The sequence below is a fragment of the Trachurus trachurus genome, assembly GCF_905171665.1.
Source record: "Trachurus trachurus genome assembly, chromosome: 1".
In the NCBI taxonomy this organism is placed as follows: Eukaryota; Metazoa; Chordata; class Actinopteri; order Carangiformes; family Carangidae; genus Trachurus; species Trachurus trachurus.
The window spans coordinates 24,828,918-24,844,326 of record NC_139891.1 but is presented as its reverse complement, the minus strand read 5'-3'; the positions used below and the strand labels follow the sequence as shown (position 1 = coordinate 24,844,326).

The window sequence follows — 15,409 nt, the reverse complement described above, 5'->3', positions numbered from 1 at the left end:
CGACCGTTAAAACGCCACCACGTACAGTAGCAGCCATGATAACGTTACCAATACATGGCGGTGATATTTTCAGCTGTGTATTTTTTTTTTTTCAAGTGGAAATACATATGAAAAGGCCACAAACAGGAGAAGCGTTTATTTAAATTTAATGAGCAGCAGCAGCAGCAGCAGCAGCAGCATCATCCTCCTCCCAGTCCCAGCGCTGCCTGCCTGCCTGCTTGTGTCTGGGCTACAGGGTGTGGTCTCCCTGGACCCACACAACACAACGCAGCATCTTTCTAACCAGACACCATGGGGGGGTCCGGCTCCTTGATGGATGTCGTCATTGTAACCTGTAAACTGTTTGACATCCACTCACAGCATCGTCGTGTTTTTTGTTGTTTATTTCTTCTTGGCCCCCGTGTGCGTTTCAGATGTTGAGCAAGCTCGGCGTGGGTGAGAGCTGGCGCTTTGTGGATGTGCTGGGGCTGGAGGGCGATCAACTCTCCGCCGTCCCGAAACCATGCTGTGCTCTGATGCTACTATTCCCACTGACACAACAGGTGATGATAATGATAATGATGGTGGTGGTGACTGAGGGTGGGGTGAGCCACGGAGGATACATGCTGTCTGGGGTGGGGTGATACTGAGATGCAGGGAGGGCAAGGAGGAGAGGAAGGAAGAGCTGCAAGACTGAGGATGATGAGGAAGTGATTCAGCATATGGTTACCTTTCCTCTCTCAATGAGAAATCATCACCAATATTATCCAGTTAAATCTGCACTTCTAACGCCCAACTGATAATTTCAGGATCCTGTATTCCCACTTCTTATTTATAGCAATGAAGTAAATCATCTATTTGTAAACAAAATGCCCAGACAGCTCATATGATCATCAGATGCTTTGTTTGGTCTTGTCAACAGTCCAGACCCCATAGATTAGGTTTATTACTGCTAACAATTTGTTGAGGAAGAGAATTTGATTTATTTTATTTTTAGATCTGATTTATGTCCAAGCATAGACATTGTCTTTAGATTCTTTAAAAAAATGTACTGCTTATAATGTGTAAATCTTGTATTAAATCGGATATCTTATTGTTTCATATGAAACAAGACACTCAATGACATCATCGCCTTACCCTAAAACTCTAGGGACACTGACACAAGAATTTCGAACTGGTTTCTAATGTAAAAGATACCATACAATGATTCAATCATGAATATAATAGATAATGATACAAATACAGCCCGATTTAAAATGATATAGAAAAGAGAGAAGCAGATCATCATTTCATTGGAGAAGCACTAATGGAGAACTTGTCTGTGTTTGAATCCTTGTCACTGCACTGTTAATTTCCATTCCCAATTCTGTTGTTAATTCATGTGCAGATTTTAGGTGGCAGAATTGGCAAGACTTTGTGTTCTCACAGGCAGATGACAATGACCATGTTTTTTGTGTGTGTGTGTGTGTGTGCGCATGTGTGTGCGCTGTAATTTGTCTGTGTGTGTGTGGCAGCACGAGTCTTTCAGGCAGAAGCAGGCAGACAAGGTTGCGGAGAACTCTGACGTTTATTTCCTGAAGCAGACAGTAGTCAATTCCTGTGGCACCATTGCTCTGCTGCACGCTGTGGCCAACAACAAGAGTAAACTGACTTTTGGTGAGTGGAACTGCAGCGCATATCATTACAGTGGTCACGACAATAACTAATATTTCTGCTGTTCAAAACTGCTCCACTTGTTCCCTAAAAAAAATCAAAGAGATTTTAGATATTGTCAGTAGAAAAACGTAAAAACCCTGACTGGGTTGCTTTTTGATTCGTATTCCCTCGCCAAAAGAAAATGTATTCAACAAGTATATTGTTTACAGATGTGAACCAGAATTTGAGCAGTCAGCTCGGTACAGACACAGAAATGGGAGTTTACTAAAGAAAATATGATGGTTGAACTAAAGTATATGAAGGTTAATGATGAAGTTATTTGGTGCAGCATATTATTAATGAAGCTAATGCTGTTTGTGTTTTCAGATACTGACTCTGCCTTGAAGAAGTTTCTAGATGAGACTGCAAACATGTCTGCCGATGACCGTGCCAAACAACTGGAGAACAACAAGGTACAGTAATGCTGCTTTATGCACTGTTAAATATAAAGCTGTGACAGTCCACCTATACACTGCACACCACCATCAATTTTACAGATGGTAAAATATCCATCATCATATTACAAGACTACTTTGTGTCACGATCAAAACCAATCGTTTATCTAATATGAGATATGCTTAGTATATTGTGTATCTGAGACCTTAATAGTCCTTTTGACAAAGGGGGTAGTTTAATGAGTTTCCAGAAATGCCATGAATAATGAAATGAACCATAAACAAATGTTTCAAGAATAGCTAGTACCATGGCATAACCGTTATGTTATATTAACGCCACTTGGGGGCACCAGACACCGTTAAATCCTTGTCACTAGAAAGGACAGTGTGACTTGGATACAGTAACACAGAAACAACATCACAAAACGCTTTGAAACTTGTGCTGTTGTTTTTCCTTTAACGTGGTGAATTTGTGTTTTTAAAGCATATAAGCAGTCATAAACTGATGTGTTATGATTTCTTCCTTCTTCTCCAGGCAATCTGTGAGGCTCACAACGAGGTGGCAGTGCAGGGCCAGTGCAGGGTAAGATACTTAACCACATCCTCAACAGATACTCACAGCTGACGTCTTTATGATCTATTCAGACAGCAGTGGGCCCACTCAGTGTCCGACACATGTTGGACCTTTTCACCCAGCTTGATTCTAGTCTGTAATACATTTTCATACATGTTTTTGATGAGCTGGCACTGAATTGTGTTAAGTAAAAGTTCAGTTTTTTCTCTTTCTGTCCATATGCATCTTCTTCTCTCTTGTTAGTATTTCCTGAAGTTGTTGGGGTTTTTTTTATGACAGTATTCACCCTGAATATTACTTTCATGTATCTGAACTTTCACAGCCGGAAGCTGACAAAGTCAACTTCCACTTCATTGCCTTTGTGAATGTAAATGGACAACTTTATGAGTTTGGTAAGCATCTCTACACATAATGTACATTCCTGTATGTGATTAGCTGTGGATGGAGCCAACAGTTTAATTTGTTTTTCAGATGGAAGAATGAATGGACCAGTGAACCACGGCGCCACCAAAGATGATTCCTTCATTACGGTATGTAAGAGTGTGGTCATCTGATCTTTATGCACATGGTTTCTGATGAGTCATGGTATCTGATAAGGAGTCTGTTCCTGAGTGGCTTGATTCAATCAATAACATGGCCAATGGATGTACACTCTGAAACATTTCCAGTATTCATAAAAAATACAAATGCAGTAAAATATAAATTTAACTGGACTTGAACCAATGCTGTTTTCTGCAAGTCATGTTTCACCTCAACTCTGTTGGTGAACTATGGGATTATAAACAAAGGTTGAAACTCTGGGGAAAAGATGATGAATAAACTAACCCCAAAATAAATTCCACATATTTTACTTGTGTTCTGCAAAAGTCTGAAGAGGCAACATCTTTGCATCATGAGGCTTCAGGTTGTCACATCAAACAACCACATGGGGGCGCCACATGCATTAGTGATTGAAAACCAGAATCATAATGTTGGGAATGGGATGAGTCATTGGATCTGGTTTTAAGGAAGATGTAACAAAATCTATGTGTAAAAGAATAGATACCCACTGAGGTTAATACTTGAGCTGATGTCCTGCATTCATAATTCTGCCGGTCATGGTTGTCATGAGTATATTTGGTAAAATTAGTTTATTAATATTTGTCCAAATACAGCTCTTGATGCATCAGAAATGTGGCGATATCTTGGGAACCGCACCTATACATGACATTTTATTATGAACATTCAGAGGAATTGATTTAACTTGAAAAAACATCAAGGGCCAGTCTGGCCTCCATGACCAGGCACCTCAGATGAGGACACCAGAAACCAAGTTGAAATTTCCTTCTGAAGTGTGCAGTATTAACTGAAATGTAGTGAATACATAGACCTATCTAATTTTTTCTCCATTTGTTTCTTCTTATTCACATCCAGGATTCAGCCAAAATGTGCCGTGGATTTGTGGAGAGAGGACAAGGCGAAGTGCGCTTCTCTGCAGTGGCTTTTTGTCACAATTAGATATCTGGTATGAAACAGAACGAAACTGGAAACCAAAATGTCTCGGCGCATTCACATGACAAACACAATCAGCAGGCCACCAGACTGACCTGTGTACACATACATCTGCAGACACTATGCACTAAAGCACATGTTATTTCCACATTGCACTATCATCTCATGAACAAAACATTCGTTAGCACTTGTACACACAAACACAACAAAACTTTTTGTTCTGCTGATGCAAGCTTGCCCAATTCTCTTTGTGTGATGTCATTTAGCAGTGATAATTGTAAAACCTGAGGTCTCACCACTGCTTGTGGGCATGTGTGTGTTTATCTTTTGCAACTTTTTTTGTGGGTAATCACTGCATCTATGTCAAACTCAAAAGACTGATACTTTTAAATACCTTTTGTGCCAATAAGGGGAAGAAGGAAAAAGGCAGAAAGACTTGTTAGGGGGGAAACGTTTTCGCCTGTTTACCCGAATGCCTTTGGTTGCTGTGTGGTTGAGCTTGTAAGGATCTGACATTCCTCTGAAGAGCCCAAATGTATCCGTAGGAATAATTTAACCATTGTTCGGGGCATGCACGCAACCTTTTGAGTCGTGGTCTTGGGTGTCACACTGACATTTTTCGGAAAAAACTCAAGTTTTCTTTCAGAAATGTGAATTTGAAGCACATACTTGAAGTGAGCTCACTGCCCTTTTTCAGTTACAGCCCACCAATGCCCAAATAGTCAGATGCGCTAGTTACTGTTACTGTGCAAGTTAAACACACAATTTCCAACCAGATTAGGGACCATTCAGATACAGTGCTTCTGTACGTTGGGTTGTTGTTGTGCAGTGCAGGGTGATTTAGTAGTGTTATGTCTAGGCTGTGCTCAAATTGTTTACCTTTCTGCACTTTCCAAATACTGTGTTGCTGTAGTTCTGCTGGTGATGCAGCTTCAATAAAGCAACCATTAAACTTGAATGTGTCTCCTGAGGTGTTTTGCACTAGAAAAATGGGAACCAGCTTGTGCACCTGCCTCCTCAGCTACATCACGTAACCCAGGCTCTGATGTCTCCAGCTGGATGTCAGTGTTTTTCTTTTGAATACACATAATAAGTTACAAAAACTCTGCTTTCCTATTGTGATCTATTTTTACTACCAGTAAAACCATTGAAGGGCTGCAATGATTGGTCGGTTAATTTGTTTGTTAATCAACTGAAAAGTTCAATGACAGTTGTTTTAATGTACAAAACTGATCAGTTGCTTTTCCAGCTTCTTCAATGTGAAGATTAGCTGTTATTTGAGAATAGCAACTTCTGGGCTGGTGGTCAGATCAGGCCTGTAAGGTGAAGCTATCACTGAAATTGTGATTTTTTCTTTTTTCTTATTCACCATAATGAAGAAGCTGTGGCCTGAAAGCTTTGTGGCTATCCTGCTTTTCTTGACTCTGCCCCCGTCACTAGTTCTTACATTTTAGCTGACGCTCATTCATACTTTCTGTCACATGAGGTGATGAAGTGGTTAACCTCCTCAGGCTCGGCCCGGGGCCGGGGCTCATCCTGAACCGATCTTGGATGCATTTCAGCTGTGGAGGGCTGAAACAGGAGGAGGATAGAAGAGCTGACGACAGGTTGTCTGGTGATTCAACTCATCACTGTGGATACACACACAAGACCTTTCTCTGTGTTACGAAAGAGCAGGCCCAGTGTGATATGCGGTTTATTGACCGGACTGACAGACTCTGTTAGAGACCAAGAGAGTGTGACAAACTACTTTGTAAAGCTTTATTTCGCCTAACTTTACTCTGGGGGAGGGTTATTATTATTGTCTGCTCAGATACTTTCAGAGCCTGAGATGCAAATGAGAATTTCATTCAAAAAGGATAGGTGGACAATATTTATATTGTAGAAAACACATGTAAGATAATACGACTCTCGCCTGCTTGTGTCCTTTACAAAGACTTCATTCAGGTGATCAGGTAAAGTGACAGTAAACTAAGCGTCACCTGCTGTTTAAGGTCACATTTGCATCCAATAGTACAGGGCAGGCGTTATCAACACTCAACCCCCAGTGTGTACTCAATTGTTACCCATTGTACTGATTACTTGCATTACTGGTGACTGCTAAGCTAATGATTTCGTATTGATTTTTGCTGATAATGGATTACTTAAGAGAAGCTGTGTATTTTCTTTCCTCATTGTAAGCAACTTGACATGGCTGGAGTTTTACAACCGGAGGCGAGTTAGCATTCTAGTTTGGACTCTTTATCTGCAGTTTGTAACTTTCTAAAACCAACAAATACACCAATCAATAGCAGAATTGTTAATTCACAAGTTTTTTTTTTTATTCCTGCAGGGGAGCACTGAACCATAAATAGAAATGTGAAGTCCGTACCTCAGTGGTTTTCATTTTCTGTGCAGGATGCAGTCTGTTTATATTCTGTATGTTGTTCTTAATCTCCCATCAGATGTAGAAAATACAGAAACTTGACTGAATTTTTACAAATCTGTTAGTGATAGTTTGATTGAACACAACTTTATTTTGGCAAATGCACAACTGAAATACAATATCAACTGAAGTACTGCAAGTGTTGAATATCGACACAGTGCTTCATGACACACACGTAAGCACACTGACCAGTTTGAAAATGTGAGAGGCCTGGGCGAGTTGTGGGTTTGTGGGCCTGTGTCTCTTTGATAATCCAGGCATGTGGACAAAGCTTTGAAAGAAGTTTTACACATTATTAAACTGTTTTAAGTATCTTAACATGTCTGGATTGTCCTTCTAGGTTCCCAGAAGCCCTGCTGTACAACACAGTTTCAGTTTAATACTTCCTAAGGGACGCAGTTTACTTGACAGTTCAAAAAAGTTTATTAACAAAAATTACTTGGCAAAAATGCTGACACTTAGATAAGAGATTTTAGTCATTTTGAAGCAAAAATGACAAAAATATGAACCTGCTCCAGCTTCTCAAATGTGAATATTTACATCTTCCCCCCATTTTCTGCAATGGTAAACACCCACATTTGGACAAAACAAGTAAGTTCAAAATGATATGTTGTTTTTCATGAGGACCAATGTTGTAGGTGTGCACATTTTACATTTATTAGATTATAGAGTGAGCTAAAGCATAATTAAAACTACTTTTTGACATGTGATTCTTGATATCATTTGTCATCTATGGCTCAGGTAAGCATGAAGCAGCACATTTCATCACTTCAGCGGACGAACAGGAACAGAGAAATAACGGGACATCGTGCAACCCCCTCCCCATCTCTCTCTCTCTCTCTCTCTCTCTCCTATCTTTGTCCATCTCTCTCGACCTCCCCCCATGGATGTATTATATGCCTCCCCCGCATAGATTCCTGTCTGCGCGTTCACGTGTCCTGAAACGCGCGGCGGCAGCAGCAGCAGCGGTGGCCGAGCTGAACTGAACTGAGGACAGGCAGCAGCAGCAGCAGCAGTCAGCCTCGCCGTGCACGGTGAATGCACGGTGAATCGTTATTTTTAGCGCCCCCAGGCAGTTTGTGTTGCAGCAGCAGTAGCAGTCGGGGTCACGGCACACGCTTCGTCCGTCCCCGTGGTCTCCATAACAGTTGGAGCAGCAGCAGTGGGAAGAGGAGAGGAGGAGGACTGGTCCCGTCTTGAAGTAGTGCGCGTGGATAGTTGACCGTTGGAAGCGAGAGGACAGAGGAGGAGGAGGAGAAGGAGGAGAGTAGGAGGATAACGGACTGACGGTGACGGAGCGAGCCGAGCCGAGCCGAGCCGAGGAGGAGGGGAGGGGAGCAGCACCTCCACTCATCTCAACACAACACACATTATTATCCCAGTAATATCATCTCATCACCGACCGACCGACCGTCCCACTCTGCTGGTCCGCGGTGAAAGTGAACGGCCTGTCCGGAGATGGCGAGCCCCACAGCAGGTCGAGATGTCCCGAACGCTGCCGAGTCGGAGCCGCTGGAGCAGCCGAGTCATCCCGAACCGGCCTGTCAGGAGGCACAGAAATGGATAGAGGTAAGTGAAGTAGTATTTATTAACGTTAACCGAGTCCGAGTCCGGGGGGTTTGCTGCTGCTGCTGCTCCAGCATAGCGGCGCTGCATGGGGACGTAAATGGGTCATACTTTGCCACATTGTGTGACCGGGGATATAAATACATGCTGCAGGCCAACAGCACGAGCAGCACCGGTGCATCATCACCTGTTGGGGGGGTGATGCAGTGTTGGGTTACCGCTATGGGACAACCGCTCTACTCTGGTAGCCTGCGTGAACAGCAACAACCGTGTTGGTCAAAGTTTTTCCTACTCGTGTTTGACTCTTGGTGTAATTTAACACCAGTACTGACGCTGTTAGGGGCTTTTTAACACCATTCAAGTGGGAAAACAAGCGACTAAACTGCGCAGTTTATCCGTTTATTTTCCGTTTGTTTAGCTCAGCTCACCTAACTGACTACAGGAGGAGGAACGCCCCCCTGTTGCCAGGCGAGAGGGGATTCCGGTTGCCATGGTTATGGAACCGGGCCATCGTTCACGCACGAGATGTTGTAGGCCTGACTGTACAGCGGTTGATAGGATGAGCTTATCATCCGTGGTCTGCTGCATCGCCTCTCTCCACCATCATCTGGCTAAAACGCCCGTCTCCATAAGCTTGAGTGGTGAATCACGATGGAGCTGCGTTATTATGACCTATTTTTTTCTTTCTGTCGTTATGGCTCAGGTCTGTTTTGGCCAAGCTACTGTACCTGTCTACAAGAGTCTGGTGGGAGTGATTTGGACTAGTAGGCCTACCTCAAAATGAAGTTTTTCAGTTTTGCCGTTCGCACCTTGGCTGTGTTGTTTTTCACAGGGATTACATAATCTGTGTGCCTTGTCCTGCAGTCAACCAACCAGTGCACCTCTGTGGTATGATAGAGAGAATATGGATAGATATAAGCTTTATTTGATAAATCCACAACTGATGCAGTGGAATTTGGATGAAGTTGCCTTTCTAACATCTGGCATAACATTGTCTGTCTGCTCTTCGCATGGGGCAAGGACTGGTTCTGGGATGTTTCCGTGGTATTTCCTCTATATCCTGTTTTTTAGACCTTTAAATGTGTGGGATGTTTTAAGATTTCCAGTAGCCTATGTGGTTGTGCACATTAACAAGGTCATAAATGTACTGTATGTGTTCATATTCCTTCTAAAATAATAAAGCAGATTACATAAAGCTGATCAAATCTAGTGTTTTACATAACATACACCTAGCTAACTGTGTCAATGTACAGTACATGTTGTCTTATGACAGATGAAATGATACAAATGCAAGACAATTATTTACACATGCAGAAAAGCTTGTGAAACTTAGCTAAACTGCAGGTGGCAGGAATCAGGGCGATCCACAGGCTAACAGGCAAAATGCCTGTCTGAGTCTGATACATGAATGAATTTATGAAGCCCTGAACCTCCCAAGCTTTTTCACTCAACATACTCCTGCAGTTTGGCAGTGATAATTTTAAAACAACCTGACATGGTTCACCCTGATGAAGCTTAAATCCAATTTGAGATTAAACAGAGAGGTTACATAATGATTAACAGGATCCACCAGTTCCATATAAACTGATAAAGTTGCAGGTTTAAAAGGAGGGAGTTAGCCCCTCACTTCTTCAAAGACTTGGCAAATGATAAAGCTGTCAAGAACATTGAAGCTAATTGGTTTTAATCCAACATTCATCCCTCTGCCAAAAACAATTTTTCGTTTTTTAAATCAGAATCATATTTAAATTGACTTGCCTGTGGGGGGCTGCATCTCATATCATGACTCCTCTAAACATTTCACACAGCAGAGATGTGGATCATTAATCTCTCAAAATCCACCCAGTTCAGCTGCTCAGCTTCTGCGAGTGTCCCACATCCAGTATAAGAAAATCAAAGTTATTAACATTTATAAAATATCTATTTCTGTGGAGAGTTATGACCTATTTAGGGATGTCACAGATAATGAACAGAAAAACTGCACACGTTTCCCTCCATGAATCAAGTTGAGGTTGCACACAACCCTCAAGTCACAAAAAAGGATGCATGGATTATAAAAGATGACATACCTGCCGGGACTAAGACTGTGTTTGAGCATTTAGTCAAATTTTGGTTACTTTTTTTTGGCTTTTTGCCTTTATTGGATAGCACATAGTGAGAGAGACAGGAAAGGGGGAGGCAGAGAGAGGGGGAATGACATGCAGGAAATGTCTGCCCGACACAGGATTCGAACCGGGGACGCCTGCATTGAGGACCGTAGCCTCTACATGGGGCGGCCGCTTTAACCACTGCGCCACGCACCACCCCTCAAATTTTGGTTACTTAATGTTCAAATTAAACATGTATCACAATTCCTTCTTAGCATAATGTGTTTTATTCCCCCAAAATATTGTTTGGCAGACTCACCTTCTGCATATCGGTCCTGATGTCGGAGTCTGTGCGTTGTTTATTTACAAAATGCAAGCCAAAACATCGCCACAAACACCAACATAACACATTACAACCATCTGTTTTTCAAAATAGTTTTATATTTTGGAGAATTCCTCCTATTGATTAAAAATGTCACAGTGTTTATGGAGCTATAAATCAGTATTGATCTGCCAATTATGTTCCTGATTTAGCTCATTCATGGGTTTTGCAATGAAATGTCAGAAAACGGTGAAAACCACCTGCTATAATTTCCCACCGCTCAAAATGACCATGTCTTGTTTGGTCCGACTCCAACCAACAGTTTTTAACCCAAAATAATCACTTTACAATCTTCTATGTCTATGATAAAGAAAAGCATAAACTTTGACATTTAAGAAGCTGGAAATGGTGAGAATCTGCTTTTAAAATGACTAGTTAATTATAACCACAACATCACAACTAGCTTTTTTAAACATACAACATTTCATCAATGGACAAATAAGTAAAAAAAAAAAATCATATGCTATTCTTCAATTTTTTTCTAAGTCAGTCTGTAGAACAGTTGACCTCTACATGTCCTTATTTAACTTTACTGAACCTCATTTAAGGTCCATATTTCTCTTGAAGCATCCTGTTTTGTTTTGTTTTTTACATAGTTTTGGTGCTGGATACCACAGATGAATTGGTTGGATCTATTGCAGCCATGTTTCATCAGTAGTGAGCACACTGGGCCCGGTTATTGCTGGGCTCTGAACCTTAATCTCTCCTGCTGCAGCGTCTTTGCTCAGTGTTCCTCGTGCTTTGTCGTCTTCCTGTCGCCTAATTCTCTAGATATTTTCAGACGTGGTCAGGCTGACTCTATTTCCAGTGGTGTATTTATACGCTCTCACAGGTGGGGGGGATGATTCAGGGTTCACCATGCCACCCCATGCTCCTCGTCTGTGTGTGTGTGTTGTAAGAGTATGCAAAGCGTATGCACACACACCCATGTCGATCAGCTATGTATGATACTGCTCACACACTCGTCAGACACGCCCCGGTTGGGTGACACTGGTCACTATGGGAACATAACATGGGCAGGATCTCAGGTATCACTGTTTCCAGGGGGGCAGTAGAGCAGTAGGCTATATATCACCACATGACCCCAGCAGGAAATTAGCCTGGCACAGACAGGACTCTTTCTGTCTGTTTATAGCTGAGACAAGGCTGGGTTAGACTGTCTCTAACACACACACACACACTGCCAAAGGTGCTTTTTAAAACCCGTTGGATGTCACGTTGATCAGGTTAAAGTTGTACAGGCTAAGAAAGAAACATAAAGTTAACTTTAGTGGCAGCAGTTTAACCTGTGCTGTCACCGACATACAGTACATACCAGGAGTCAGGGTCGAACACACAGGGAATAAATGAAGGAATGTGTGCGACTGAGCTTGTGTGTGTGTGTGTATGCCAGATGTCACAGCTGTCCTGGTCAGATTAACTCCAGTGGTCTCAGACAGACAGCCAGCTGTGTCTGCACGAGAGAGAGTGAGAGAGTGAGTGTGAGAGCTGGGATTTCAGACTCTCCATGCATCAAAAGCTGTGTTGAAGAATGTGAAATAATGTTGACACAGAGCTGCTGTTGGCCAAAATGTCTGTCATGCCTCAGTGATTTCTTTTTTTTTTTTTTTTTGCAGAGCCAGGATAGTGACAGTTAGACAGACAAAACTAAACATGTCATATTGTATTTTCTGAAAACATTGCAACAGTAGAAATGGGGCATAAACCAACAGTGGCAGTAATTTAGTATCTGATAAGAGATGTACATTAAAAAATGGATTGAATTGAATTTCACAAGAGTTTCCATTGTGTTTGAATCATAGTTGATGAATGCTGCATCTTTAGTAGCTAAGAAACAAGATCGTCAAACTGTGACTACATTTGCATAATGTACAGAGCAAAGTGAAATGTAAGTGTCAAATATCCTGTTAGAATACCATATATTTACATATTTTAATCTAATAACATACAAAAAAAAAAAAAGTATTTTGTGCTGAAAAAGCATATTACATACATTAATTTTCTCACTAGTATTACGTGTGCTGGAATCAAGAATCAAGAAGGGGCCTCTGCTCCATGTGTTGAGCAGATATCAGCAGCTGACGTATCGGCCGCTGTCTTACGTCCACTCACTCTGGTTAATTACTCTGATCCAGATTAAACTCATCCTCAGATCTACGATGCATCTGGATCATGAGTTTATCTCCCTCTTCTTTGTTCTGAGTTTTTTTTTTCCTCTTTGTCTTCGTGTACCACATGGCATCGGTACACAAAGTGCCTGCAGGCAGCACATTTTAACATTATTATAACAGGGCTAATGGGCAGGCAACACCATAAATCAAGACATCAGACTCTCTTAGTGGCGACTCCATCACAGTGTGTCTCAGAAACGCCTCATCTCCATCTTCATCCTGCAGAATGCATTTCATTTGAGGACTAGTTTTACAGGAAGTGCATAAGAGGTCAGAGCTTGCTTCAGTTTGTATCTTTCTGTAACTCATGATTATTTTTATTTTTATCTTTCAGCTCAGATAATCTTTTTGTTTCTAAATAAAAAAAGTTTGTGGTCAATGCAGTGGATAAAATGTCCATAAAAAGGTTCAGAAAATGCTTCTCATGATTTTGCAAAGTGAAAACATCACTTTGCAAAAGACCAGATTTCAAAATAGTCACCTGTAATTTTCTGTTTCACATTTCATTTGAGTCACTTTTTAGAAAAAAATACCCATCAATCTTGGACAAACAAAGTCTGTACCCAGATCCTCAAAGGCTTTTTTAACTGCACACAGTAAAACAAAGATTTATCTTGAAGAAAAGGGATGCTTAGCTCTGGGATGCAGCAATGTTAACCCACGAGTGGCACAAAGTGGGTCTGGGCTTAACCCAGGATACTGTCTGACCTGTCCCAGACTAAAAATAAACAAGCATTTGAGTAAATTGCAGCATCGTGGCCCCTAAGCGGACTACTCATCACTTAGTGTGGGGGACTGCAAAATCCTGGCTTTTGTCATTTAAGTGCGTTACAGCACAAGAAGTGCTAAAACCAGAAATAACACCAGTGTGTTATGGACGAGCAGTGTCACCGGCTCTGATTTTCAAGCCTCTCATTCTTTGCATCGTTTTGCAGTTGTTGAAGTAAAAGCGAAGGGTACTTTGGCCTACTTCTGCTTCTTCTCTGCCCCCCCACCACACACACACACACACACACACACACACACACACACACACACACACACATACACACACACACACACACACACACACACACACACACACACACACACACACACACACACACACACACTCCCACCTCAGGGTTTAAATGGTAGCTGCTGCTGCTGCCATTCACCCAGGCTGAGCAGAGAAATCCACCATAAGGGCCGAGAGGGAACGACAGAGGGTCGAATTACCGTTGCTGGCGCTGAAATACCCCCCAGGCCTTTGGCTTGGATTTTGTAGCAGACATGAATGCTCACTTAACACACATGTACACACACACACACAAAATATCACACCAATCTTTTTACTGCTTTCCATCTTATCCTAAATGTGCATGCTCCCCTTTGGTGACTATGTCTTGCTGTATTTCAGTTGCAGCATTTTACACACAGCCAGTTGTTAAACCACCTCCACCCTACACACACACACACACACACACACACACACACACTGTCTGTGTCCTGCCTCCCCCTCACACACACGACCTACACAAAATACAAACACAGTAGTCCTGTTCCCCTTCGATACTGTGCTCTGCTCAGTGAGTAAATTATGTATGACCATGGTGTAAATGTTTCAAAGGTCCTGTAGTCCAACCCTAATAAACATGACATGTGCCAACGCGTGCACACATACACGTGTGTGTGTTTGTGTGTGTGTGTGTGTGTGTGTGTGTGTGATGGCAGAATGATGAAAGACAAGAACAAGAAGGGGATGCCAATGGGAAACATCTGGTCATCACTTATATAACTAAAAACAATAGACTATTTTCATAGCTGCAGATGTTGTGTGTGTGTGTTTCCCTTAAAACATATGGTGCACATCCAGACACGACTGCAGCTCACAGATATCACCAGTAAGAGAAGAGAAGAACATTGATTAGATTCCTCAGATTATTCAGTGTCTCTGATCAGTTTCCATTGGCTGAGATTACGTGTGTTTGTAGAGGCATGTGTAGGAGCGCACATCGAGCAGCAGCAGAGACGGAGAGAGAGTGTGTGTGTGCCTGTAGTTAGCAGTTCGGGCGCTAAATGTAATCTGTGCTAATCTGGATTAGACGTCAGTCAGTCAAACCTGATTTTCCATTCATCTTTGGCTGCTGGTTACACAACAGCTCCAGAAAGCAGTTTGTGTGTGTGTTTGTTTAGATTGGTCTGGTGGTAGATTGTCACTGTTAACTTCATAATTTCCTCCTCCTCCTCCTCCTCCTCCTCTGCCAAGACAGACGTCAAATTAGAGTTTGAGCAGGTTATCACTGCAGCTTTTTCAAGATGCAAGTGTGTACATCTAAATCAAGGATGTGCATGTGGGCGCATTTTGGGAATTTTGAAATGAGGACACAGAGCAGTGTGTCATTGGCCTCGGCGTCACTCTAATTTGGTTTCTACTGAAGCAAAATGTTGGGGGAAGGGTGAACCGTGCAGCAGCAGCAGCAGCAGGTTGAGGCACAATCCCTGCTCTGAAGTATAACTTACTTGTCTAAAAGTGACTGTGCTCATATTTCTTGTAACAGATGCTTTCAACTAATGGTGTAAAAACTAATGCCATAAGATGTGATGAATGACATTTTCAGTTTCCCAGGAGGCCAAAGTGACATAATTTCACACATTGGTGTCA

General features: G+C 42.1%; 2 protein-coding genes across 3 annotated transcripts in view; both read left to right on the top strand.

Annotated features, from left to right (window-relative positions):
• Positions 1 to 202: 202 nt before the first annotated feature.
• Positions 203 to 5,069, top strand: uchl1 (ubiquitin carboxyl-terminal esterase L1 (ubiquitin thiolesterase)). The gene is made up of 7 exons (XM_083980683.1): positions 203 to 542; positions 1,494 to 1,635; positions 2,002 to 2,087; positions 2,605 to 2,652; positions 2,966 to 3,035; positions 3,115 to 3,173; positions 4,057 to 5,069. Exons 1-7 carry the CDS (start codon positions 414 to 416, stop codon positions 4,138 to 4,140), a joined length of 618 nt encoding a protein of 205 aa, XP_083836809.1. The 5' UTR covers positions 203 to 413; the 3' UTR covers positions 4,141 to 5,069.
• A 2,467-nt stretch (positions 5,070 to 7,536) lies between these two features.
• limch1a (LIM and calponin homology domains 1a) overlaps positions 7,537 to 15,409 on the top strand; it is a 29,033-nt gene continuing 21,160 nt past the window's right edge. For both annotated transcript variants that reach the window (XM_083980664.1, XM_083980663.1), the window contains exon 1: positions 7,537 to 8,128. In XM_083980664.1, the coding sequence (XP_083836790.1) occupies positions 8,018 to 8,128 (111 nt within the window). In that variant the 5' untranslated portion in view covers positions 7,537 to 8,017. The remainder of the gene's footprint in view (positions 8,129 to 15,409) is intronic.

Coding starts and splice junctions, on each gene's coding strand:
- uchl1 (XM_083980683.1), top strand. CDS start 414: ATGTTGAGCAAGCTCGGCGTGGGTGAGAGCTGGCGCTTTGTGGATGTG. Junction 1,636..2,001: donor CAAGAGTAAACTGACTTTTG/GTGAGTGGAACT, acceptor TTGTGTTTTCAG/ATACTGACTCTGCCTTGAAG. Junction 2,088..2,604: donor AACAACTGGAGAACAACAAG/GTACAGTAATGC, acceptor CTTCTTCTCCAG/GCAATCTGTGAGGCTCACAA.